Below are 19,629 nucleotides of genomic sequence, written 5' to 3'. Positions count from 1 at the left end.
TTCTTAGCAAATTAATGGACTCTGTTGGGGGTCAGGAAGGGCAGGGAAGAGTGTTCATTAGTTTCTGTTCATCTGTATAATAGAAAGTTCATGCTGGGTGTAGAGAAATGAAAGACCAAGAAGATTTACCTCGAATAATAGCAACATCCATCTGGCATCTGTTTTGGGATTTTGCGGTTCACTAAGCATTTCTCTTGTCTTGTTTTGATCCCCAGCACAAGATTTGGCAAGGTGGTGGTGTTTTCTACCTTAACTTTGCAGAGGAGAAAATGAAGGCACAGTCACCATGCTTACGTGGCCAGAGAAGAGGTAGAGTGACACTGGCCCACTTTCTAGTACTTAGCGCCACTCAAGCGGGCTAAGACAGGCCAATGTCTTTGTAAATTCAAAAAAATAAAAATAAAAATTTACATGTTCCAAAAATGATTTTGTGTTTCGAAAGCCACACAAGTTCTATGAGTATTAAAAGAAAATCCAAATCATTCAGAAAAATATAGGTTAAAAAGAAGAGTGAGTTTTGATGTTTCCTTTCCAGACCTTTCTCTATGAGTTTACATGCTTTTACAGTTAAGACACACTGATTTCCTCCCTCCCTCCCTTCCTTTCTTTTGAATAGCTCAATATATACACATTGCTATACTTTGTTTTTCTTAAAATTATGTCTTGGCCATTTTTCCAAATCCTTAAACAGAGATCTACCTCTTTGTTTTTAAGTGAGCCATGTTTGAAAGCTGAATAGCAGCATTTGTGTACACTGATGATAAAGAAATATTTACCACCAATACGTAATAACTGAGTTGATTGTAAGGAAAGGGGTATTGATGCTCAGAAATGGGGTAAACTGACTAACAATGTCAGTTTAGTAATTTCCCCTGAAGAGTGGGGACTTCAGAATCAGAATCACAACTAGCTTAACAGAGCCTTGAAAAAAGTTAGCAAAGAGTTGTCTTAGTTTCCCCATCTATAAAATGGGAATACGAGTAACACATGTTCCATAAGGTCGTCGTGAGGATTAAAATAGAAAATTTACATTAAATGGTCAGCACAACCACCGATGAAGACAATGATGATTGACGATGCCAAAACTCCTTGTCCGGGAAGGTCATATCGGAGTTGGACAACGGGTGGGCTTAAACTGCGAGGTAATCAATACCTAGAACTGATGCTCCAGGAGGTTTTTTTTTTTTTTAAGAGCTACCAAATTAATGTCTGGGATGCCCCTTGGTACAGTTGTGACCACGAGACTCTAGCTTTGGAAACCTCAACTTTCCAGGCTTTCAAGATGTGCTGTTTGGCCAAACCTTTGTGGGAACAAAGACTACAATTTCCAGGCTGCATCACTACAGCCCCGCTCCGCCCTGCCCCGCTCACGTCGTTGCGTATCGCCTAATCATCGCCAGGCTCTTGGCCGGAACTACAGATCCCAGAAGACCTTGCAGCATCGGTCCCGCTCTCCTGGCTCGTCACTCCCACTTTGAGAAGCGTAATTGCGGCCGCGTTGCTCGTTGGGAAGCGTAGTTCTGCGGTGACCGGGCCCCTCCCCCTCCGGGCCCAGGCGCCGCAGTAAGGCGGACGAGCTGGCGGCGCTGGAATACGTGCTCCTAACCGCCCACCCGGAAGGGTAACCTGGCTGGGGAGGACTCGGGATACACTCCCGGGGTCGGTGTGGCCGACAACGTGATTCGAGTTCCACGCCTGTATGGGTGAGAAGGCGGACGAGACCAAATGCCAGCCAGGAAGAGGGAATGGGCCTAGGGGACGGGTGAATCCAAGTGGAGATAATGGGGGTGGGAGTGGGGCGTGGCGCTCCCTTATTGCCTGGCAAGTCCGAGGCGCGCGCAGAATCCGGTGGAGCAGGGGTGCGGGCAGAGAGGCTGCGGGGAGTCTGGGTGATGGGCTGTCTTTAGGGTTTGGGGCTGACTAGTGAGGTTTCTTCATCCCCAGGGCCTCACCTCCCCTGGCTCCTGGAGGCGGCGCTTCCGGCCTTGGGTCTGGGGAGTTTGGGGGTATAGAGGAGCCCTGGTTGGAAAGTTAGGAGTGTGTTACTCAGGGAGCCTGAGTGCTTCAGCTCTGCCCCGGAAACAAAGCCTTTCCCGGATCCTTCCTTACTGGTGGTTGGAGGAAGTGAGATTTCTCTGGAGGTACCCCAGAGAGGTACCGTGGACACCCCATATGTTTTGGAGCTCTTCCCAAAGGGAGTCTTCAGCAGCAAGAATAGCTTTGAACCCTCTCGGTCTGAACAGTGCTGCTGGAGTCATCCCCAAGTCATCATTGTAAGCATTAAATGGCAGTAGGTTGGGTGGAGGCTCAGTCTGAACCAAGTCAGAGAAATTGGGGTCCAGCTCCTTGGTTCTAGAATATTGTAAAAGATTGTATGGTTCATAGAGAAATCTCTGGAGTAAATTAACTGAAAAAAAAATCAGAATACAAAACAATGTGTGTGTATGTATGTGTATATATAATATATATAATATATAATGTGTGTTATATATACACATACGTACACATACACATATATAATGTACATTTATAAATTATATATATACACACATATAATATACATATAATGTACATAATGATCCTTTTTTGTGATAAATACACATGTCCTAAATATGGGGCATGTATCTATGGATATGGATAGAAAAAAAGAATAAAGCACCAACAGTGCTTCTTGATGGGTGGTGAGATTACAGATTAATTTAACTCTTTTCTGTACATCTTTTTGTAGCATCTGAGTTTCTACAATGAGCATGCACTACTTTTTTTTTTTTTCCTTATTTTTCCAGAAAGTCATGGTTGCTTCACGATGGTGCATTTTGAAAGGCAGGCAGTAGGGCTCACTGCTTTGTGGCTTGCACCTGCCACCTGCAGCTTGGTTTGCCAGGAATGATAACAGGATTGAATTAAAAGGGTGAATTTAGTGTGCAGTCTACATGAAGCTAATGTTTCTTTCCTTCTTCCAGCTTGGCAGGAGTCTGTTAGCAAGTGTCTCACCATGGTATGTGGCTGTTTGGGTCTATGTCAGTCTAATCCATTACTGCTTCTCGTTTCAGATGTCATCCTTCTCATTATCTGATAGATGAGGTTGCACTGCCTAACTTCCTTGGGGTCTGCTCACTCACACTAGCTGGGGGATGAGAGGGAGGATAATACTGCAGCTAAAATACCTGCTTAGTTTTGGATTCCATCTCACCTTGCTCTTTGCTTTTTGTCAGGGTCTTTGTTTTAGTATATGCTACCTACTATCCCTATGTGTGTGTGTATGTGTGTCTGTGTTCAATTATAGAAGGAACCTTTCACATATCCCTTGATTGTCCAAATTGTGCATTTCCTGGAGGAAAGCTTTTTAAAATCAAGGTAGGAGCATGAAAAATAAATATATTTAATGTGTATTTCAATATTGTTTTTCCTTTCTCAGCTTCTGTCAAGTTTCTGATTAAAGACTGACGTCTCTTCATAAGCATTTCCCTGTTAAAATGTCCCTGCCTCTTACAGAGGAGCAGAGGAAAAAAATTGAAGAGAATCGGCAAAAGGCTCTGGCCCGGAGAGCTGAGAAATTACTAGCAGAAAAGCATCAGAGTGCAGGCTCTGGCTCCTCCATTGCCACCAACTCTTCCCAGTCCAAGCAGGGCCCTCTCCCAAACTTCCCCAGGGATCCTTCTAAGCCAGCGAACCATGGTGTCATATTCAGGCAACAGAATCTGAACAGTTCATCTAATGATGACCAAAGACCTCCTAATTCCCATAGTTTTCGTCTAAGTGCTCCAGAGCAGGCAAAGGGGATCTGGAAGAGGCAAGATGTGCCCACAGCCTGCCTGAGCCACAGCCCATCGGGTCAAATGACTTACACTGGCATCTCTCCTCCCTCTGCACAAAGTCCTCCAGAGGGCCCCTGCCAACAAATGTTGGGTGGTCCATTAGGTCAAGGTAATCCTCAGGCTTCACAGGAGATCAAGTCCACACCCGTTGCTAACACAACTCAGGAGCCTTTGACCAAAGCCAAGAGTTTCCAGAAGACACTAGCTTCTTTCTTTGGACAGCCACCCAGGGATCCCGGAGTAGAGGCCAAGGCAGTGAGGCCCTCCACCTCGGGGCAGAACATTTCTGACACCAACTGTGGTTCAGGGAGCGTGACACCTGGGACAGAAGGAAGACACCCACAGAAATTGGGGGCCTCACACCACAAAGCAGGAAGCTCCCAGGAGGGAAGGTGCATAAGAAGTGGAGATCGTTTCCAGGTGAAGATCGGGTACAATGCCGAGCTCATCACAGTTTTTAAGCGCCTCCCCAGCAGAAGTTACGGTAATGAGGCTTCCGTCTTGTTCTTGACATGGTTTGTTTTTTTTTCTCTTTTCTATATTTAGAGTCTCTTTTAATCTAACAGTTTCTCATAAATATGAAGAGAGTGCATTGGCACATTCTGTCCGTCCAGTTGTTGAAATTTTTGTTTTAGCTCATGTTTCCTTTTGTAATAGACGTTCCTTCCAACAGCTGCCAAACTTGGGGGCTGCCACATGGCCATATGGAGAATGGATGAATATTTACTGGGAGGCCAGTTCCCCCACCGGGTGCTTTGTTTGTGTTGTAGCACATAAATGTAACAACAGTTTTTTGAGATAAGTAAATGTTAATTCCATTTTCAAGGCAATAAGACTGGCTCAGTAAGGTGAAGTAAGACTTTTGAGTTGGTCCCGTTGGAAGGGCAGAGCCAGGCTCTGCTATCTCTACAACAGCCCAGAGGGCCTGCTCTTTGTTGGGTGTGCCTGGCTACTCTGGGTCCCAGAGAACTTGGATTCTAGTCCCACCTTAGGCGAGGCCATAAGGTTCCAGGGCCTGATGAGTTGCACTATATGGAGTAATAGCACTGTCCTTATTTGTATTTGCTCTTTGTCCCCCACAGGGAGTTTGTACATCCGTAGTGGCTCTCCATTGACTGTTTTTTGAACCGAGACTCATTCATTCATTAAACAAGCTTTTACTGAATGTCTCAGTACGACTCAGAATGATAGTCATCAACCCCATCATGGGCAACTAAGTACTTCTGTTTCATTTCAGATCCTGCCACCAAGACGTGGAACTTCAGCATGACCGACTATGGTGCCCTAAGTAAGTAGGCACGTCCTTGCCCTGTATACGGGGAAATCCTGGTATTGGGAGGCTACTAGAGCAGCAGATGTGGTCTAGCTTATGGTTTAGATGGTGTTTAGGGCGCTACCCCAGTGCCCTTCTCCCTTCTCACTCATGGCCAGCCTACTGAGGCAACTCTCTGGGTGAAGGTCACTGTATTAACCAAAGCTAGCACTTACTGGAGCCACTCTGCCGGGTTGTTCTAAGCCCCCCATACAGGTATACCTCAGAGACATGTGGGTTTGTTTACAGACCCCCGCAACAAAACAGGTAGCACAGCAAAGTGACTCAGATGACTTTTGGTTTCCCAGTGCATATAAAAGTTACGTTTACATTATACTGTAGTCTATGAAGTGTGCAATAGCATTATGTCTGAAAAAACAGTGAACAAACCTTAATTTAGAAATTGGTTGCTCAAACATTACAACCACCACCTGAGCCTTCAGCAAGTTGTAATCACTCATCCCAGATCACCATAGCAAATGGAATAATAATGCAAGAGTTTGAAAGACTGCAAGAATTACTAAAATGTGACACAGAGACAGGAAGGGAGCAAATGCTTTTGGGCAGATGGCGCCAATAGCCCTGCTCCGTGCAGGGTCGCCACGGACCTTCATCGGGTAAAGACAACTCTTTATCTGCGATACGCGACACGGCACAGAGCAGTAAAACGAGGCATGGCCGTATACACTAACTCTTCTGCCTCTCACAACACCTGTTTTACAGATGGGGAAACGGAGGCCCAGAGAGGGTAGGTAGCTAAAATGGGGTCACACAGCCAGTGAGGCATACACCTGGGATACAGACCCAGACAGCCTGACCTCAGAGCGCACATTCCCACGGGGCTCCTGGCTCCAGCCATGACCACCCTGACAGGACTGCTCAGTGGACAGCCATGTCCTCTCAGCTGTCCACACGGTCAGCTCACCTGCAGGGTAGGGTAGGGAGAAGGGGTTGCCCGGGCAGGCGCCAGTGGGCCCCATTAACCCAGTGCGGTCCGTCGTCGGAGCTCTCAAGGAGCACCCCTCCGTCTTCCCAGATTTTGTTGACTCTTAAATGAAGGTTTCCGTCAGCCCTTGGAGCCTGGAGCCTCTTCCTCTCCCAACACGTCAGACCTGCTTGTTTCGGCCTCCAGTTTTCCTCCTCTCCTCCCGCAGCCGTTTCGCTCCTCTCTCTTTCCCCACCCAGTTCAGACAGGGGAAAGGTGAAGATGCAGGACGGGGAGGTCACTTTTTTAGGTGTGGGGCCTTGGGTGGAATTCTCTGGAGTCACCAGCACAGCTTCTGGGGGCAGGGGAGGGGCAGCCCCCTGCACAATTCCCTGTGTCTCTCCTTGGCATCACTGCTTTAAATGTGTGGCATCGGGGGTGTCCCTTGCTTTGGTAGTTGCTGGTGACCTTTTGCGGGGCAGAGGGGGACGACACTCACTTATTGTTATTTTAATCCCTGTGTTAGGTGTTGGGAGGGGGAGGGCCTGTACTCCCGATTAAGACTGCAGGTTTCAACACCTGCGTTTCTCATTTTTGCTCATTTTAAACCAGTGATTTCCACAAGCATGGTTTTTGTTTGTATTACCGTCTTTCTGCTCCTGTACTCACATTGCATGGGGACTTGGATAACTTCTGGTTTTACAGATTTATTTGGGTTTTCTTTGTGGTGTGGTTGCTTTTTGTAATGCCCTACATCTTTTTAAAAAATCGGTTATTGGGCACAAAATTCTCTCTATAGCTTTCAGATGAATGTTACTGATTATGAATTAGCTCATTTGTGTCCTTATCAGCATTTCGCACACTTGACTTGCTGTCTGCCAAGATGTCCCTTAAACACTGGTGGGATGGTCGTGGGGTTGTGCATTTATCATTTATCCTTGTTCTTTTTTCCCCTCTGTTGAAGTACAGCTGACACACAGTGTTACATTTGTTGCAGGTGTACAACTTGGGGATTCCACAACACTGTGTTGGTCTGTGCTCAGCACAAAGGTAGCTCCCCTCTTTCCTTGTTTAATTTTCAGATAGGTTTATGGTGTGCCTTCCTAGTAAGTTATCCTTTTTATCAGCGTAATCAGTGTAATGTGTAAAGACTGTCAGTCTTTCTGTCATTTTGCTTTCGGCATACCTGTGGATTTTGCCTTTTTAACCCTCCTATACATACATTGTAGAACATGTGGAAAGAACATCTTGCAAAGAACAACTATTCCCCCATAATCTCCTTACTCAGTTAACCACTATTATTATTTGATTTTCTCCTTCCAGCCTTTTTTCTGTGTGTTATAATGTACACATTTTATCTACATGATATGATTTTTGTCTTGCCGTTTTTTACTTAGTGTTCTAGCAGAAGCATTTTTATTTTAATGTGAGTGTTAGCTGCTAATTCCAAGTAATGGCAATACAGGTACCCCCATCGGATACTTTGAGTCCTAAGAAAATGATTTCATACTGTTGAACTAATATTGGTTTTTTTATTTTTGTCTTTTCCAAAACTTCTTGCTAAAAAAAATTAACAGCTGTATAACATTCCATGGTATAAATGTGTCATAAACGGCTTCACTCATTTCCTTTTTGCTTCACTTACCTTTGCTCCTGGTTTGCGTAGGATTAAAGTTGCAAGGAGTAACTTTCTCCATAAATCTCTGTATTTTCAGTTGTTAGTTTGGGCAGATTCCTGGAAGTGGAATCATTATGATCACTGTTTAGGACTCTTGTTCTAGATTATCAAATTGTCTTCAAAGGTTTTATTCCCAGCTAGCAGTGCAGAGAACTGGTGGTGGTTGTTGTTGTTTTTTAATCTTGCAAATTTGATGAGTAAAAATGACTTTTTATTTATCTGATTATTTGTGAAGTTGAACATTTTTCCAGGTGTTTGTTGCTCATTTGCCCCCCTCTTCTGAGTTCATGACATCTCTGTCTTCTTGCATTTTGTGGTCTTATTAGTATTTTCTCAAGTGCTGGCTCTACTCTGATTTCTTGCAGAAGTCTCGATTCGGTAGTTTTGCCTTTCAATTCCATTTCTTTGTTGGTTTAGACAGTTTAGTTTTACGTCGTCAAATTGGCTAGTCTGACAGTGCATCCATAACAGATAGAATCGGGCTCAAAACTGCATTTATGGGCTGATGGTTCTGTGTCTCTTTCCCTGGCTCTCCAAGCAAGAGCAGCGGTGACCTGGGGGTTGGGTTCAGGGGCTGATTCCTGGGCCGTTGGCTTCAGTGGCTTCTCTGACCCAGCAGCAGCAATTACCCATTGAGTTCGCACATCTTTGTGAGGCCCCTCCTTCCCCTGTTCATTTCTGAGTTGCAGGTTTTGTAACTTGAACACTTGAGGAGCAGACGTTACATTCAGTAAAGACTGGACTTCCCGATGCCCCAGCGAAAGCTCACTTGCAGGCCTTCCTGATCTAACCATGTTTCTTCCCTCCCTGTGTGGAAGTCAGCCACCTTGTCACATCTCTCCTTTTCTTCTGCAGTGAAAGCAGCCCAGAGCCTCCCCACAGTCACCCTGCAGCCTTTGGAAGGGGCCGAGGACAACAGGGAGTCACCCTCCACTTCTGGTGTAGCCCAGACCTGCCTGCCTTTAGCTCCCTCGCTGGCCTTTGTCAAAGGGCAATGTGTGCTCATCTCCCGGGTCCGCTTCGAGGCAGACATCGGTTACTCCGAAGACCTGATTGCACTGTTTAAGCAGATGGAGTCCAGAAATTACGGCAAGTAATTGGCTCTTGCCTGATTCCTAGGCTGCTTGATGGTCTGTGATCTCTGAACAGGTTATTTTTCTCTCTGTTTGAATGTTCGGAAATGACTGTTGTCCCTTAAGAGAGCTTGAAACACAGGCATATGCCATAAAAATAAATGCCCTTGGGTAGACGGAGTCCATGGTTGTCAGATGTGAGCGTGCATCCAAACTGCCTGGAGGGCTTGTTAAAGCAAATTGCCGAGACCTACTCCCAGCACCATCGCTGGTGCCTGGTGTCCACCCAGAGATGCTGACTGAATTCGTTTGCGTGGCCAGAATCGAACACCACTGGCCCAAGCAGAGCAGTTCTGCTTTATTTTTTGTGTGACTCTTTAGAGAAAGTGCCCGGTCAGAATCAGGATCTGATTTTGGAATTTGGAACTGCTGGGTCTCCTCAGCTTGGGCCATGTCACTACAAAAACCACGTGGATTGTATGGATCACTGTTCTTCCATCCTTGAAATGGTTTTAGTCTTTTCCTTAGGTGAGTAGGAAGCAGACTCTTAACAACTCCTGTTTCGGAGACCTCGTGTTCAGGCGGTGTCAGGGGGGCAGCCTCTCTAGAATTACTTGCTCGGTGAGCTGTTCTCGGGGTTTGGGGCTCCTTCAGGAGGCGGGCGATGCCAGCTATTACATTTGTATTAACTCTCAAGGGTAGTCTGCTGATAGGATTTAAGGGAGAGGGGCCGGGGCCTGGCCCGAGTCAGGAGACGGGCCACACGCACAGGAGCCAGCGTTCTCTGCCTCCTCTGCTCCCTTGTGATTTTGGCTTCAGTGTGGGGTCACCCTTACAGGCCAGTGCAGATGGCCTGTGTGCATTCTCCAAGTGGGACCTTTGAAGTCACACTCCTGATGTGGCCTGCTGTGCTGGGAATGTGAATGACTAAAATATCTACCCCCAGTCCCACCCCGACTCAGATATGCAGAAACTGTGACTGGATTTTTTTTTTTATTTTTTTTTGCCATAGCAACTCTTTAAAGACTTTCCTGTTTGCTCTTCTGCCCCGGGTCAGGATCGGGCTGTTGTCAGGTGGAGCTCCGTGCAGTTCCCACGTCAGGAGTCATCTGTGTGCCTTTGATCTGTCACATTATACCCAGGCTACCTTGCTTTTTTCCCTGCCACCAACTCGCTGTGTTTGTGCTGCTTGGTCCCTCACCACCTTGTCCTCTCAGTGGTCATGCAGAGAAGACTGAACGTCTGCTGTCCAGAAGGCCTTTATCTGGTGGAAGCTGTCATGATTTTCTCAGGAGGTAGATCGATAAGAAAACTAGAAGAACTTAGCTGGTGTTGGGGACTGAGATGCTTGCCCGTCTTGGTCAGTATTGTATGTAGCGTGTGCTACACGATACGCATCAACAGAGGGTGTCCTACTAATAACAACAATAATAATTTATTATGGCCAGCTTGCTTTTGAGGGCTCACTGTTTACCAGATACATGTTCATAAGCATGTTGTTATTTATTTATTTATTGAAGGGGAGGCGTAGAGGGAGAGAGAGAATCTTAACCTACTGAGCCACCCAGGTGCCCCACCATGAACATTTTTTTTTTAAGATTTTATTTATTTGACAGAGAGAGATCACAAGCAGGCAGAGAAGCAGGCAGAGAGAGAGGGGGAGGCAGGCTCCCTGCTGAGCAGAGAGCCCGATCCCAGGCCCCTGAGATCATGACCTGAACCGAAGGCAGAGGCTTAACCCACTGAGCCACCCAGGCGCCCCCATCATAAACATTTTGAGGCAGGGGCTGTAACGTCCTGATTTTTCAGGTATGGGCACTGAGGCCCAGAGAAGGTACGTAATTTGCCCAAGGTCACACAGCTAGGAAATGGCAGAACTGAGATTTGAATGTTGGCTATTTGGCCTCTCTGACCATGTGCTGCTTGTCTCTGTGTAAAAGGAAGCTAATAATGGTGCCCAGCTCTTAGGGTCGTGAGGAGCAGAGGAATGGCACGAGTCTCTTGGCACCATGCCTAGCTTAAAGTAAGCACTGAATAAGTGTAAGCTACTATTATTACCCCCATCTTGGAAATCGAGGGCATTTCTGGCTTTCCGTGACCATCCCTGGTCATGGATCCCTGTAGGTCCCCATAGGACCCTCTGTCACACCCTTAACAGCGCAGTATTGTTGGGGTGTCTGCTTGTCTTTTGTTCCCGAATTCTGTAGCAGCCTTGAGGGTAGGTACTCTCCGTTTCTGTATCCCCAGTGCCAGGCCCAGGACTAGCCACAGCATCCTAGCTTACTGGGGGATTTATGGAACCGGGGAATGAATGAGTAACGTGACGACGCATCAGGAGGGTACAGGGTGTCACGCTTGCTTGTTTCCTGTCATTGCAGATGTCAAGACCAGGAAGTGGAACTTTCTTTTGGAAGAGCACAACAAACTAAGTGAGTTGCCTACCTTGCTTATTTTGTATCATGCTGATGTTAAGCTTTCATTATATGCCTTAAATTTAAGGTATTTTAGAGGAAGACCCCGCCCCCTGGCCCTGACTCCCTACCTGTGGTAATTTCACATGCTCATGCACAGGACAAGTGAGGGGGAAGATGTTCCCAGGCAGCTGAGAGGGTGGCTTTCCAGCTGCCTACAGACACAGGGCCCCCTCTTCCATCAGAGTGTGGCGGTGCACATCAAATTCCTAAGGCCCGTGAGACAAGTATTTAGTTGGGGACTTTGGGCATCAGACATGAACTCGGTTTGCTAGTGTAGATGGGAGCCACTGTAGATTCCCCCTAAGAACAGGCTCTCGGTTTACTTTAGAACCGGATGACCAGCGAGGGTCAGAGAGTCTGCGTGGTTATGGGCTTCGGAATAGGCCTGGGCGCACACGCGTTTAATGAGCACTTTGGAGACTGACCAAGAAAGGGGTGTGTGTACAGGTGTCAGTATAGGAAGCAGAAGCCAGTTTGGGCTCACCATTCGTCTCTGTGTTCTGCACGGGTGGGGCCGTAAATTCTAGTGTGCCTGAGGAAGGGGAACGTGGGCACGCCTCTGCCTGTCCCGGAACACCCATCTGTCACCCATCTACCAAGCTGTCACATGCCCACAATGGGTCCGCAGCTGGCACAACTTATGTTCCTCCTGCTTGGCCCCCTGAGGACTCGTTGGGCCTCCCAGGCAGTGCTGGTCCTAGTCAGGCCAGGAGACATAAGCTCTAGCCGAGGAGCTCCAAGTCGTTGCCCGCTTGCCCAGCAGGCCAGGGCTGTCAGCAAGAGGGAAGAGCTGGGTTTCTTCCCTCGGTCTCCTTGTGTGATTTACGAGGTGAAATCAGGCAGATGATTGGACATTCTGGGTCCCCTCATCCTTTCCGTGAAAGAAGGGGTCTCCAGTCCATATCTGCCCTGTGGACAGAAATTAGGTATAAGGGAAGTGCCTTTGGCTCCTTGCAGAGAGACTTGCTGCCGACTCAAGGTTCAGTTTGAATGCGATGAGATCCTTATTTAGTATCAGCAAAGGCTAGCGGAGGCAGAGACGATGCCTGACACGCCGAGACCCCTTGGCCCTGCTGTTTGGAACTTGTGATTTGCAGCGAACTGTTTGGCCAGAGCTGAATTATTGATGAGCAGTGGGCCTGAGTGTTTCCTTCTTGACCTCTTGTTTTTCAACCACAGAAAAACATATAAATATGTGAACCATAAAGACTGACTTTTGTGGACCAACATGTGAAGCAGGATATGGACAGTGTTAGCAGAGGATTGTAACGAAAAACCATGGCTTGCGACTCACATGACGTTATATAATGATGGGTCTACATCTTGTGTGGGCCATAGACTTTGAAATGTCTGAGGGAAACAATGGATTCTTCACCCAGAAATATGCACATAGTGGCCATACACAAAATTTAGCCTTTTATATTAAGGACTCCATGGGTCTGGAGTTAGGAGTTCTAGAATTAGGGCTCAGATTGCTGTTTTACGTGCTGGCCTGTCAATATAATGTTTTATAGAAAAGAAGACGGATTCTCCCCACTTCATAGAGTGTGAAAAGCTTAAACTCAGAGAGAGAAGCCTGTTGTTTTCCCTTCCAGGAGCGTTGCAGGGTCACAATAAAGTCCGTGACAGAGATCGGGCCACATGGGTGATCTTGACTTTGTAATGTGACCCATTTGGAAACATAGAAGCCAGACCTGTGAACAAGAGGCTGAGGAGATGAGGCACTGCCCAGTGACCCAGCCTAGTCCCGATTCCACTGCTCACAGACTGTAAACCTCGGGGCCCCACGACCCTCCCCTCACCCTGGGTCTTGTTCCTAGTGTGGAAGCTAGCTTACTGACCCTGAGCTAGTGAACGTGTGCATCTGAAACTCATTAAGAAATGGCAGTAAGACCCCCTGAGCATATGAATGCTCTCTGATGACATGGTGACGATTATTTTCTCCAGATAAGGCAAATCTAAGAGCTTCCCTCCTCCCTCTTTTCTCACCGACTTGAGGCCATTTGCCCACAGTGAGATTGGCAAACGGCCTTTTGTTTTCCCCGGGCTGTCACAGTCCAGAAGGGCTCTGCATCCCCCTCACTGATCTGGTCTTGTCAGCTGCTATTTGAAAACATTAGCATCTCTCTGCTGTGTGGCTCCCTAGCGTTCTGCCAAAGAGCTGTTTCACAGAAACGATTTCTAGATGACTCATGAAGCCAGACAGCACACTCCTGTCATCTTCCAGCACCTGGAAAGGACATCCATGAACTGGGGGGCTGTCTCAGAGACACAGCCATGCGGCTGAACTGGCGGCACAGGGTTATGGAGGCAGTAGCTGGCGGGAGACAGAGTGGAGGTTGCTTTTTCCTCCTGAATGGCTGGAAGAACATAATGCTCTCAGAGCTCCACATTTCGCACCAGCCAGATCGTCAGGCCTTTTCTAAGCTTCCATCAGGTATGCGAGTGCTGGCGATCAGCAGGATTAAAATGAAAATGGTTTCTGAAAGCACGTGGGGTGCTCGGTCTCCTGAAGTGTGCAGAAGTCAGCATGTTCAGATTGAATTCGGAGGCATAAAATGTATTTCTCCATCAGTATGGGAAGTCTTTTTTATATGAAAACCACCAACCTCACCTAATTTCTTATCGTGGTGATTGTGTTCACCCAAAGCGTTTCCAGAAATAACTGGTATATACATTTAGTGAAAAATGGAAATGGATTTAAATATATTGAGAATACAAAGAGACTTGAGATAGTGGTAGATGGCTCGGCCCTCCATATTCAGATCAGTATTTGCTATGGTAGCCAGCTGATGGTGTGGCAGAGAACTTGGAATATGTTGTGAGCATATTAGGAAAACACATAACTGTATGGAGTACAGAACCAACAACCTTAGAATTTCTAATAATATTGGGGAATAGTGAAATATACTCAGTTTCTTATTTGGTTCCTTTTACCGAGTTCCTGGAAACAGCCCCTTGGAGGATGACAGTGACTCCCAGGGTGCCCACGCAAAGGTAAAGGATAAAGAGATCTGCAGACAGTAGCTACTCTCCCAGGTAGATTTTTCAAAGGACAGTGGTAAAAGGGAAGGACATCTCAAAAGCTACCACCCATAAGACAGTGGGCTGTAGTAGATGGGTAGTAATTCTACCACCAGGGATGTCTAGGCCTGTCGTCTTTAATTTTTAACTTACCTCTCTCCTACCCCTAGAATTATCTGTTTTATTTGTATCTCTGGTTTATTCTTTTTCTGTTTCTCTATTAAATAAAGGGGCTTTTTTTTCCCTTCTTAATTTTAAAATCAGATGAGGCTAACTTCCTTCAAAAAGCAAAATCATTGAAATTAATTTGCTTTCATTTCATGGAGATCCCAAGTAATTTTTCCCACTTGAGGTAATGGGTCCGACAGGAAGGAGAGAGTTCCCCGTCCATTATATAGAGGGGTCTGGAACCACTCACTTGGAAGGGAGGCAAAAACCCCTAAATACAAGCTTTAATTGAAAGAGTCAGAGTAATGATCACTCTTAGTAATAGTTGAGGCTCTGAGCTTAGCAGGGCTTGGTGAGTTATTTCTGTGAAGATAATAACGACTTGAGGCTTTGTAGGCTTTGTGGTCTCCCATCTGCTCACGTTCGCCACTGCAGCGAGCCCGCAGCCATGGATGTTCCATAAGCAAATCGTCATGGCTGTGTTCCCGTCACACTTTGTTTACAAAAGCAGGCAGTGGGCCGGTTTGGCCCACAGGTCTTAGCTTGCCAACACCTGCTTTCGAGGACGGGTGGGGTGCTGTCAGGTTACCTCCAGACCAAGGGACTGGCCAGCTGCTTCACCACTGACGTCACTGCTCAACCTCCCCTCTCTCAAGGGGAGATCCGCATTCTTTTAGGGAAAGGGTCACCAGGGTGCAAGGCCACTTGTATTTTTATCACTTGGTGGGCTTTGACATTGCTACTGTTGTCTGTAAATAGCTCTCCTATCCTCCTGATCTTTCTTGGAAACACCTAACAGCTGCTCTGAACTGAGCACAGAGCACTTCCTTGCCTGTTGGCAGCAGGCAACGTCGAGTTCTCATATTCTCAAACATCAAGACCCCAAGAAAAAATGAAGAGAATGGAAGCAAGACAAGATTTATTCATTCTATACCTTGCCTTTTTTTTAATGGGTCTTTCAGGACTGATTTTTAAGAATGTGGGACCTTATTTATTTGAATGGGAATACTAAGATAATTTCTTTTAAGTTACTTTAGGTCAAAGAAGAATCAGTCACAGAAACATTTTGCAATAATTCCCAGCATCCATGTAGTATAGGAAATCAGTCTGGCATTCGTGATTGCCCCCTTATTTGCAGGAACTAGGAGTAGAGAGGGAGCATTAGGTCTCTAGGATTATGTACTTGCTCAGGATATGACTGTCAGCCCTCGGTTTTCTCTCCAGTTACGGTTTTGAGAAGGTGGCACACAGCGGAATTCCAGTCACTGAGCTCTATCTCAGAGCCCCTTCACGGTCCTTCGCTCTCATGGCCATTAACCTCCAAGTCACACACCTCTGTCCTCCTTCCTAGTCCAGAGCGTGCGCTGCCTTCCGCAAGTTCAGCTGGACCCTCTGCCCAAGACACTCACCCTGGCATTCGCATCGCAGCTAGAGAAGACGTCTCCCTGCCTCACAGAACCCATCCCTGAGGCAGACCTTTCTGGAGTGGACCCCAAGCTCGTGTCCAATCTGCTGCCCTTCCAGAGAACGGGAGTCAAGTAGGTTCTCGGGTCTTCCTCTCTCCTGGACTTCGTGACTCACACAAACTGGGTTCAGATGCTCCTCCCTCTCTTAAGAACACTCATCTTGCATGCACATCTGGAAGCATCTAGGCACTGCACAACCAGGTGTGCTGTAAGCAAAGCCTGATTATAACCATTGATTTCAAATTCCATGAGTTAGTCAGGACTCTAGATCGCAGGTGTGCAGAAACCCAACTCAAGACGGGTTCAAGAAAAGAGATTTTTCAGTGTGCGTAGTAGAAAACCAAGGGTCTCCAGAGATCTCATCAGAACTCTCTGTCCCACTCTCAGTTTGGCTCTCTCCTCTTTTTGCTTTATTCTCAGCCAGGTGCTCCTCAGGTGTGGCGGCTAGGGCACAGCAACCCAGCGGAAGTGCTCTTTTCCTGATGGCCCGACACTGTAGGGCCTGGAATCCGGTGCCCATGCCAGGACCAGTCACTGTGGCCTGGGGACTGGGGAGTCTTACTGGTGAGACTGGATGACAGACCCGTCCCTGGAGCCAGCTGGTAGGGCCCCAGTCCCCAAGTTACTTGGACTGAGAGTGGAAGGTGTTGGTTTTCCAAAAGAAAGGGTATTCGTATTATAGACAGAAAAGAAGATAAGCCCACATCGTGACCTGTCCTGTTTTCCAGAGCTTCTCGGGAGAAGCCAAATGACAGGTTTGAACTTGCCTTCTAGTGAAGACACTGGAGGTCAAGGAGAGGAAAGAGATGCTAAGAGCTTCATCTGTCATTCAGCAGTGTAGCTGGGGATGTAAGCCAGGTTAAGGAAAGTAAGTCCTTGTGGACCTGGTGAACAAAGACAGCCTGCCCACAGGCAGCCTGCTCCTGAGGTTTTGGTAAAAGCTTGACCACTGTCTTAGTCAGGGTTTTGTTCTGAGATTTGGGCAGTCATACCTGCATTCCCGTGGTCCCAGCTCTGTTCACACCCTTTCCCTTGTTTTCCCTCCCAATTCCGTCTGTCTCAGATAACACACTTTGCACAACTTCATCTTGCTTGAGAGGTTGCCCACCCCCACCCATGGGCAGCCTCTGTGTCCAGTGCCCAAGCTCCTCTGGGCCCCATTAGAATCCTGGGCCCGTGTGGTACGTGCCGCCTTGCCAGTTAAGCCGTCACTGCCAAGAGGCTCCATGTGGAGCCCCCAGGCCTGATGTGAGCCCGAACCAGAGCCCGGCCAGCAGCTTCCGTCTTTTTTCCCTTGTGGTACTTACAGCCTTTCTTCGAAACTTCCAGTTAAATCCAGATATTAACTGTCATCCTCTGAAGAGGAAGATTTGGGTGTTAACAAGGTCTGGCAGTTCCAAGTTGGTCTTGTAAGAGCTACAAGGAAATCACCCTTAAATTTATGTAGTAAAGTCTCTAAGATCTAGATCAGGTTCCTGTAACGTCTAAAACGTCCCTTTGAGCAAATGAGTGAGGTGAGACCCAGCATGACAGTCATGTGCCCAGAGTCACTGAGCTTCCAAGAGTGGAACTGGAGCTGAAAACCGTGTTTTGTAATGATGAGCACAGCCCCTGTGGTCCTCCAGCTGGCCTGTCAGAAATGGCGTTCAGCTTGTTTCTCTGTTAGGCAGGCATTTCCTTTGTTCTCTTTTTTGTCCACTTTGTTCCTTAGTTGGGCTACTTCAAAGCAGGGAAAAAGGAAAGACCACAAAATTCAAGGGTCTGTTCTGCTTTGAGAATGCCTGGATGGACAAACCACAGGGATGAGTTCAATGGCCGAAGCAAAGGGTACTCAGGTGTGTTGCCTAGGTGCCCCCGTCCGTCCTGGCCGTCAGTTCTGTAAACTAAAAAGTGAGGTAAAAAATGAATCTTTCCACACTGGCTCCCCCATCTGTGTGGCGGGTTGGTCCTGGAGATAGTTGAGAAGATTGAACCAAGGCACATGTGCCGAGAAGAGGCTGGGCCTGTCTGAGAGGTGAGGTGGCCCCACTGTGGGCTCCCTTCCTTGCCACTGAAGGCATGTGGTGGTCCTGGCCAGGGGTGCAGAGGGGCTGCTACCTGCCCTGGTGGGCCGCCGTGGTCGCTGAGGGGACAGAGCAGTGCTGTGTCGTGATGGGTGTCATCCGCCGAGCCCAGGAGGCTGGCTCCTGCCACCCGCAGACACACTGCTCATTTTGCTGCCTCTGCTGAGCAGGCGCTGGCTTTCGGAGGGCGGACAGCTCAGACAGGCCCCTGCAGCTCCTGTCAGCCGTGCTTCTGCCGATCAGAAGGGGCTACACTCACTGCCTTGGCTGGGTGAGGAGGAAAGAAAAAGGGCTCATCGACCGGCTTATTCTCAGGTTTCTGGGCAAATGATCAGTTTTTCAGAAATTGGGATGGAAGACGGCTGGTGTTTGGAGCAGGAGACCAGACATCTGGCACTTGGGATCCTTTTCCCTTTTCACTGATTCGTTCATGAGTCAAGCAAGTCCTTTTTAGCGTTCATGTTGATTGCTTTTCTTTCTGTGGGGTAATAGTTAGAAGAGAAACACTTCCCAGCACGTACGATGGTGCCAGGCCCTGTAGTCGGTGTCCTAAACATTAACTCTGTTAAACCCTGACCTCGGTCTCTGGGGCAGGCCCTTTTGTTCCCATCTCATGGCTGAGGCACTGAGGCGCCAGGAGCTGAGGTAACCTGCGGGAAGGTACCCAGCTGTGAAGCAGCGGAGCTGGGATGCCCCCCCAGGCCACTCGGGCTCCCAGAGAGTGGAAGAAGGTGCCCTTCTTCGCAGAGCGTCAGCAAGAGTTGTCACGCTGGAGGGGTGAGGGGCCCCAGCGGCTGCTGGTGGAGGAGAAGCTGCTGAGGCTGGTGCTCTCTGGTAGACAGACACCCTGGTGCTGTCCTCCCCTCGGCCTGTCCTCTTCTGCAGCGTCCTCTGTCTTTGCCAGCTCCTTCCCTCTGCCTCTGTTCATAAATGTCCTCTCTGACCTTGAGAAAGCCTGCTTTTTTTTTTTTAATTAAATTTTTTATTTATTTTCAGCGTAACAGTATTCATTGTTTTTTCACCACACCCAGTGCTCCATGCAATCTGTGCCCTCCCCAATACCCACCACCTGGTTCCCCCACCCTCCCACCCCCCGCCCCTTCAAAGCCCTCAGGTTGTTTTTCAGAGTCCATAGTCTCTCATGGTTCACTTCCCCTTCCAATTTCCCTCAACTCCCTTCTCCTCTCCATCTACCCTTGTCCTCTATATTATTTGTTATGCTCCACAAATAAGTGAAACCATATGATACTTGACTCTCTCTGTTTGACTTATTTCACTCAGCATAATCTCTTCCAGTCCTGTCCATGTTGCTACAAAAGTTGGGTATTCGTCCTTTCTGATGGAGGCATAATACTCCATAGTGTATATGGACCACATCTTCCTTATCCATTCATCCGTCGAAGGGCATCTTGGTTCTTTCCACAGTTTGGCGACCGTGGCCATTGCTGCTATAAACATTGGGGTACAGATGGCCCTTCTTTTCACTACATCTGTATCTTTGGGGTAAATACCCAGCAGTGCAATTGCAGGGTCATAGGGAAGCTCGATTTTTAATTTCCTGAGGAATCTCCACACTGTTCTCCAAAGTGGCTGCACCAGTTTGCATTCCCACCAACAGTGTAAGAGGG

General features: G+C 47.6%; 1 protein-coding gene across 4 annotated transcripts in view; it reads left to right on the top strand.

The window, feature by feature from the left end:
- Window positions 1–1,547: 1,547 nt before the first annotated feature.
- SMARCAL1 (SNF2 related chromatin remodeling annealing helicase 1) overlaps window positions 1,548–19,629 on the top strand; it is a 62,041-nt gene continuing 43,959 nt past the window's right edge. The window contains exons 1-7 of one of the 4 annotated variants that reach the window (XM_080798262.1): window positions 1,548–1,703; window positions 2,964–2,998; window positions 3,419–4,302; window positions 5,056–5,106; window positions 8,589–8,822; window positions 11,185–11,235; window positions 15,824–16,010. In XM_080798262.1, coding sequence (XP_080654388.1) covers window positions 3,477–4,302; window positions 5,056–5,106; window positions 8,589–8,822; window positions 11,185–11,235; window positions 15,824–16,010 — 1,349 coding nt within the window. In that variant the 5' untranslated portion in view covers window positions 1,548–1,703; window positions 2,964–2,998; window positions 3,419–3,476. The remainder of the gene's footprint in view (window positions 1,704–2,963; window positions 2,999–3,418; window positions 4,303–5,055; window positions 5,107–8,588; window positions 8,823–11,184; window positions 11,236–15,823; window positions 16,011–19,629) is intronic. The other 3 variants (XM_080798260.1, XM_080798263.1, XM_080798261.1) reach the window with 3 other exon arrangements.

This window comes from Martes martes (assembly GCF_963455335.1).
Source record: "Martes martes genome assembly, chromosome: 3".
In the NCBI taxonomy this organism is placed as follows: domain Eukaryota; kingdom Metazoa; phylum Chordata; class Mammalia; order Carnivora; family Mustelidae; genus Martes; species Martes martes.
The sequence above is the reverse complement of the archived record's forward strand: the minus strand, read 5'-3'. Positions and strand labels throughout refer to the sequence as shown.